Source organism: Alosa alosa, chromosome 4 (assembly GCF_017589495.1).
Source record: "Alosa alosa isolate M-15738 ecotype Scorff River chromosome 4, AALO_Geno_1.1, whole genome shotgun sequence".
NCBI lineage: Eukaryota > Metazoa > Chordata > Actinopteri > Clupeiformes > Clupeidae > Alosa > Alosa alosa.
The window spans coordinates 26,223,265-26,230,991 of NC_063192.1; the positions used below are offsets into that span (position 1 = coordinate 26,223,265).

A 7,727-nucleotide genomic window follows, 5' to 3' on the forward strand; every position below is an offset into this window, starting at 1 on the left:
TTCCTATGTAAGCTAAACACCACCCCCTATTTTCCCAGTGTCCTTTGGTATGCAAAGTAACATCATAGTTCACAACACAACACTCAATTTTCATTGACATGTCATTGGCGAAATTGAACATTAGGCCTACCAGAGATTAGATTTGGTGATGGCCTTGGAGTCTGGCTGGCTCATATTCAGTGAGGTGAAGTTTCATGCAAGAATTGAGGCTGTCATCATTTAAGGGCAACTCCACGCAAAACTGTCATATATCCATAACGCCAACTAAATAGCCTACCATGGCATTGTGTTGGCGTTATGGATGTGACAGATTTGCGCGGAATTGCCCTTAAACGTGAGCGCAGGTTTGTCTTTATATTTGTCATATGTGAGAACGATTTCTCACATGCAGGAATAGGGTTAACACAGCAATACTAACTTGTTGCAGTGTGCGATATATAACGGACAGCTCGCAAGCTGTGGTCGCTGACGTTTCCTTTTTGACATTTTCCTTATCTAGCCTACAGTAAGCGCACACATCAACAATAACAATTAAAGACAAGTGTTCTCGTTGACTGAAATGGAGGGAAATCGGTGATTTTGTTTGATATTGACATGGCAACGAACCGCGAATGTAACAATATTGTGCAGGCTACGGTTACGGAGTCAAGTGAGGTGGGAAGTTATATAAATTACTCAGATAGACCTACGAACTCAAATAAAATAGGCCTACATTTTAATTAAATAGGCCTACTCATTATTATTTTCAAAAGCTGAGCCGCATCAAGGGATCAAGGAGGGCGGCCGCAGCCGCAGGTTATGGGTCTGAGGTCTCTAACCCCTACTGGTTGCATGGTGTCAGTGCGTAATCCGAACGCACCCTAGGAGGAAATAATTTGGACCAATCGTGATTCGCGAATTGTGACGAACTTCCTGCTTACATTTATCTCCATTTCACCGACGAAGGATTTTAAAGGGAACAAACTAAATATCAGATTTGTTTTAGGAATGAACTGTTGTTTACAACAACAACGATATAAAGAAGCTCCGTGTAGCGTTACCAACAGCTTAGTGTGATTTAGTAGCTCATAGGCAGCCTGTTTGCTATGCCGCACTGTGTCTCTACGGTTTGGATGTCTTGTCTCCCAAGGACATGGGATTTAGGAAGGCACAAATCGCTGGGTCAATACCTCTTACTGGAATACACGTCTAATTGTGAGGTGGAAAAATACTAAATGTTACGACAGTTTTCAGATTGTTTTTGTCAGTGCTTTTACTGATCCAATTGATCAGAATAGACCCAATGCAGCAGTGGTCGGATGTTTACATCGAATGGAAGGCTTTTGCTGGTTGCTGTAGTTTTTCTCCTCATAATCAGATCCCACCCGGTCCTGTCGCGACAATAGGTGAGAATATTTTACATATAGCATAACATTGTGACAAACTTGGTAATCATTTCATTGTCCAAGTAACATGCTGTCATCTACATTCATAGCATTTAAAAATGTTCACATGTTTACATGTCACTTTTTTTTCTTTAAACAGGAAGATATAACTTCAAAATAAGTGGAATTTATGGGATCACAAGGTAATATTTAAATACTTAAAATATCTCAATAAACATGAGAGGTCTAATTCATCACTGACTTGTGTGGGATAGCAGCAGCGAGGAGATCTTTCTTTGTTTGTAGCCTAGAACAGCTGATTCCTGTGCAGCAATTCGGCGACCGCCTGTTGGCTCGGCTTGGCTTTTGCCTGCGGGTAGCCTATCTGTCAAGATACGCTAATTAAAAAAAATCTGTTCACGTATGTCAAATAATGTATAAAAGTCACACCACAGAATCATTGAGTGACATCGAAGTATAGGAGAGAATTATATTCCCCCCTTCTTCATCTAGCCTATAGGCTACTTGTGGCTTTGTTCATGACGTTACTCCAGCTGACATTGTAGAATACCAACGGAAGTGCAGCTAACACAGTTACAGTGTCCATATTCTTCTGCATTTTCTAACCAGCCAAAGTAGTTCTGTTGTCTACACTTTTTGAGTTTGAAATAGGTTTGGTGGTACGTATTCTCTCGCTGTTGTAATGCTGTTCTTTACAAGACGGAGTTGTGTTGTAGCCTATACGAAAACGCTACACGTGTGTCAAATGGTATGCTAGGCTAGTCGCTGCATCATCACAACATTATGTTAAAGTCCACATAAGCTGGATGGACGGACAGTCAGTGACGGGGTTGCACTGGTTAGCATATCTCACAGCATGTCTGTCATTTAACTGAATGTGCCAAAAATTGTGTCATAGTTTTCATTACTAACATGTTGCCATCTTCCTGAGACTTCCTTTATTTCTTGACTAACCTCATATTGAATAGCCAATTGTAATGTGAACGTGGTTATTATTGCTGTTCCCCCAGTTTCATCAGAAGAGATGAGTGTGAGAGCGGGGCAGGGTAGTGACGAAGTGCTGGTCTCACAGGCCGTGTGGGATTACCTGGCGGCTGCTGGGAGGCGCTGGCTGCTGGAGTTTGAGGATAAGCAGGGACTCAGTGCGGGCATCATTCGGCGAGGTGAGCGCGGGGGCTGCTGTGCGGTGAGACTGCAGCCAGTGGAAGGCAGCAGCCAGGGAAGAGCCAGGATGATGGAGGGATCGGTCTCCCCCGCCACACGGAAGGCCTTCATAGACCTGTGCCGCTGTGCCCGCAAGGAGATGACCAAGCTCGAGGGTGCTCCCAAACGGAAGCGCTCTCTGTTGCCTTGTGTGGGGGGGCTTGAGTTGGATGGGGAGGGCAGCTTGCTTTACCCGCCGCCTCCGCCTCCCCAGCCACGACGTTCCCAGAGGCAGCAGCAACAGAGGTCCAGGAGGAGCAGCGACCTGGAGACCTGCTTGGTCCTCCCAACGCCGCGTCACGAGATGACTATTCAGCCAAGGACAGAGGCTGAGGCCAGTCCTATGGCTTCTGTTGCCATGGCTATAGGTGCTGAGGTGAGCAAGGAGGAGAGCAGCAGCAGCAGTTGCCCCATTTGCATGGGAGAGATGGTCGACAAAACCACGCTGGAGAAGTGTGGTCACACCTTCTGCCGCACTTGCTTGGACCAGGCCTTTCTGGTTAAGCGGGCATGCCCGGTGTGTCGTCTAGTGTATGGGCAACTCATTGGCAACCAGCCAGCCAATGGAACCATGATGGTGGAAAGAGACCCAGACCTGGAGCTACCTGGGCACGAAGGCTACGGCTGCATATGCATCATCTACAGCTTTTCTCCTGGCTTGCAGGCGGTGAGTAGACCAGGACGAGCACAAAATGAGAGCACAATTGCACAAAATGAGAGTACAATTAGGACAGTGTCTAAGAAGGGTGCCAAATGTCCCAGGGAAATCAAAGGCAAAAGGTTTCGATTCGGGAATGATGTACCATCAACTTGTGTTCTATTTTCTCATATCTGTATTTGTAGAAGATGGCCTTTCTTTATAACCTTTCAACTCAAACAGCTAGAGAGATATTCTTACTAAATCGGTTTGAGCAAGTGGTTTCAGACAGTGACAAAAAATGGAGCTATTACATTGATGAAATTGGTTGCTATGCAACAAACTTTCGTACTGTTGAAGACTAGATGCTGTGCTTGAAATGCACCTTGGGTAAGGATCCCTAACTGCATTCACAGTCTAAAAGTGATTGTGATAAGTGATTTCATACTTCCCTTATGCACAAACTGAATGCATTGTATAGTTTACATAGGTGCTTTAGGAGATCGAGAAGGAAATTACTTTTACAGTACAATATTCAATCTATTATCTGTTTTATTCTATTTGGCAAGACCAGCAAGACTTAGTTGTGCTAATCTGCGGAGAGCTGTTTGATCATGCAGGTAGCAGTGCTAACACATCATGTAGAGGAAGTTCAAGCCATCAGTGTTGTGTCTGACTTGTTTCCACTGCAGGAGGAGCACCCAAACCCAGGAATCAGGTATCCTGGCACGGACCGAGTTGCCTACCTGCCCGACAGCCCTGAGGGGAACCGAGTCCTGGGCCTGTTGAGGCGGGCCTTTGAGCAACGGCTCATCTTCACCATTGGCACTTCCATGACCACAGGCATGCATAACGTCATCACCTGGAATGACATTCACCACAAGACCTCAATATGGGGAGGACCGCGCTGGTGGGTTTTTTGTTTGTGTTCGCTCTTGCAAAAAGGAGTCTGGGACTCTAATAAGTGCTATCCTTTTGTAGTAATCCAGCTCTACAAGTACACACCATGATGACTTCAATGAAATACTATTGCTGTGTGAAAGCTGGAGCTCACATTGGAACATTGCTCATTTTAGTAGTACCATAGATAGGTGATATTTGGAGAATTGTGAAATTTTCTGAGAAATGGTCATGTTGTGTGCATGTATTGATTTTTGTAATCCTCTAGATTAAACCAAATGAACCAGGACAGGGGCTTATATCAGTGATTTGCATAATTTAGGGCAGCCATGGCCTACTGGTTAGGGCTTGTAACCGAAGGGTTGCCTGTTCGATCCCCGAACCCAGTAGGAAAAATGTGGGCAGGGGAAGTGGTTGAGCACTGCTCTCCCATGCCCACATCCACGACTGAAGTGCCCTTGAGCAAGGCACCTAACCCCTCACTGCTCCCCGAGCGCCGCTGTAGCAGGCAGCTCACTGCTCCGGGTTAGGTGTGCATCACCTCACTGTGTGTTCACTGTGTGCTGTGAGTGTTTCACTAATTCACGGATTGGGATAAATGCAGAGACCAAACTACCCTCACAGGATCAAAAGAATATATGTGACCCTGCAAGGCGAAACCAGTTGCTTTGGTAAAATGTACAAAATTAAGTTATTGTAATATTGTATTGTAATATTGTACTCACACGAACGGCCATAAACTAAGCTTTCCAACGATATGTATATCGAGGGTATTGCAAAACGTATCGCTAAGATAACCGCATCCAAAGTTGGCATGGTTCTCCTGTCACGATACGCCAGAAGAGGAAAAAAATCACCTTTTTAAGTAAATTGTCACGTGCGATAGTGTGAGGGCACAGCTATGATTAGCCTTACGGTAGCGTGACTTTGAAGCGGATGACTGACTATGCAGTTTCAACCGTGCCATGAGTCTTTTTCTGCCCCCTAGTTAATACCTGGGACGGTCATAAGGGGTCACTATAGAATATAATTAATGTATTTCGGGGGAAGGGAGAGGAAGTTCTGTGTACACAGATTGTGTATAGCCTAGCCTACTTTTAAAATGTGCTAGCCTACTTCAATGGAAAACTTCTCCTGGTCCCTAAAATGACGCCAGTATTTCTAAAAGTTTGTGCTTTTGACCGTTCGTGCCCTGAAAGGCAAGTCTTTCACATTCATATTCGGTTACATCTGCCAAGAACGATATAGAGCTGACACATTAAGTAACGAGTAATGAGTAACCTAATGAGTAAATTAGCTCTACCGTACCCTACCGTAAAACCTTATAGCACTGTGCGCAAAACGACTGGTTTCGCCTTGCAGGGTTACATATATATACTTATACTTATACTATACTAAGTCCTCGCTTCTCTCGATCTCCCTTTTCAGCTTCGGCTATCCAGACCCCACTTACCTGGTTCGGGTGACGGAGGAGCTGCGGGAGAAAGGGATAACGGCTGACTGACGGGCCGAGCACGCTGCACTTTTGGAGTACAAACGAGAGGAGCGGTGGCGGGGTTCCCACTGCCCACTGGCTCTTCTCTCTCTCCGGGTTCCCTCCAGGTCAACCAGAGGCATGGCTGTCAGCAACAGCTGTGGTGCAATCAGGAGACATCCTGCGTTTGATCCAGCTCTTCTGTACTATCTTAGACATCTGTTCAGTTCTTCTGAGTTGTGTTCATACCAACTCTTTGAGTGATGTCATAGCAAGTCCAAGTGCAATCCAGTTATCTCTTGTCACTTTTCTATGGTAAAAAGGAGCACTTCCAAAATGAACAGTAATGCAAGCTGCTTTGTGGGTGGGCACCTATGTTGCGTTAAAGAGTGTAACATTTTACTTACACTGTTATGGTAATGCAAAATGTTAAGGATCTTCTTATTTCAAGCACACAACCATAGCTGGTTTTCTAATCACCTTGTTAAGTGAAACAAGTTTGATGGTTCAGTGATGTTATCTGTTCATGTCGGGGTCATGTGTGACGGCACAACGTGGATGGTTAATGCCAGGGAGTGCAAAAAGCCCCTGCTTAAGAAGTATTGCAATCAGCACTAACAGGCACTTTGGCCATGCGGAAGCGCAGGTGAATGGCTTTATATTTGAGAAGGCTGGGTTTCTGTTTTGTCTTCTGGAAGGAAGAGTGATGCCGTAGAGGCTTGATCAATCACACACCCTGTTATCTTCTGCGCCCTCCAGATTTGAAAAGCTTCTGCGAGGCCCATGTCTGTCCTCAGAGCCTCTGGCCTCTCCTCTCTCTCTCTCTCTCCCAGCGATCGTCTCAGAGTGCAGTAACTGCCCTGATGTAGTGGAACCCATAACAGAGGCTCGGGGAGACCAAGTTTTATGTTTGGTTTGTTTCCTCCTACTCATCCTTTAGATTTTGTTATGTGTGACTTTTTTAATGTGCTGTTTTCCACAGAGGTTGATGGTAGAACCACTCAAGAAATATTCAAGACTCAGTTTCTCCATCAGATTTATATAATGATGTCAAAATTCAAAGGGCATGTACACCACTTGACCAAATCAAATACACAAAATATTGCTGAAATGCTTGTATGCTTTGCTTTCAAATGCCAGGCTGAGCAACATGCACATTATAGGTGAGAGATTTTATTCAATAATGTTGAATTGTTGGGTTTATAACTAGTGTTATGTGTAGCAGGACAATGATAATCAGGAAGTATGTAAAGTTATTGATTCACAATTAATTAGAATCGTGCCTTCAAACAAAAGAACAAAGATCAAAGCATGAGCATTTCAACATTTTATTTTCTGAAAATAATATGTTCCTAGTTGAAATTGTGAACTATGTGTATAATTGGGCTTAAAACATCCCACTAGTGATCATGCAGTGAAAATATACATCATACTTAATAACACTATTGACTTCTGGGTATTCAAATAATCAATGAAAGCAGCCATAGAAAGGATTGTCATGTCTGAAGAAAACTGTGTGGAAGTTGTTTCAGGTGGAGTTTATGCCTACACTAAGTTGTTCTGCCTTTCTCATCTACTTTAACTCTCACCATATTAATTTTAGTATTGTCACATCAAGGTCTTAGGCGCATCCTCTGAACATACAGATCACTTGCTCTTTGTTTAGTCTGACTTTTTTCTGTTAAGGGACCAACACCAATATTAAAGAGAGAGGCAGGGAGTTTACACAAACTACCTTGCTAAATTTTCTATGCAGTGTGAGTGGGAAAAATACAAATTATTGATTGTTGACTGAATGATAGTAATTTCCTTTTATAGTTGTGTTGATTTGTATTCATGATTGAATTGTCTGTTAAAATTTTGAGATATGTGCTTTACATTTTTCATACTTGAATAAAAGAAAGTTATGTTCCCCTGAGTTTTGGTGTTGGTCTATGTAATGGATCATAATCATTTCGATAAATGTTTAATTAATACATCAGGTTATCAAAGTGTTTCGAGATATGCGTCACTGGCGTCTGACAATGAGTAGTGCATTGATCAATATCGTTCATGGGCTTCGGAAAAACCTTTTTCCAGAGAATGTCTAATAAAGGGAGAACTCCCACTCTCGGAGAACTTCCGGTTT

The 7,727-nt window shown here is 43.6% G+C and overlaps 1 protein-coding gene across 3 annotated transcripts; it reads left to right on the top strand.

Moving 5' to 3' along the window:
• Positions 1-795: 795 nt before the first annotated feature.
• On the top strand, positions 796-7,508 carry dtx3 (deltex E3 ubiquitin ligase 3). Of its 3 annotated transcripts, XM_048242193.1 has the most exons (5): positions 802-1,385; positions 1,525-1,567; positions 2,396-3,255; positions 3,918-4,135; positions 5,554-7,508. In XM_048242193.1, exons 2-5 carry the CDS (start codon positions 1,555-1,557, stop codon positions 5,627-5,629), a joined length of 1,167 nt encoding a protein of 388 aa, XP_048098150.1. In that variant the 5' UTR covers positions 802-1,385; positions 1,525-1,554; the 3' UTR covers positions 5,630-7,508. The 3 variants fall into 3 exon arrangements, with proteins under 3 accessions (XP_048098149.1, XP_048098150.1, XP_048098152.1); XM_048242192.1 differs by lacking the exon at positions 1,525-1,567 and having other exon boundaries at positions 796-1,385; XM_048242195.1 differs by lacking the exons at positions 802-1,385; positions 1,525-1,567 and adding an exon at positions 1,613-2,044.
• Positions 7,509-7,727: the final 219 nt, after the last annotated feature.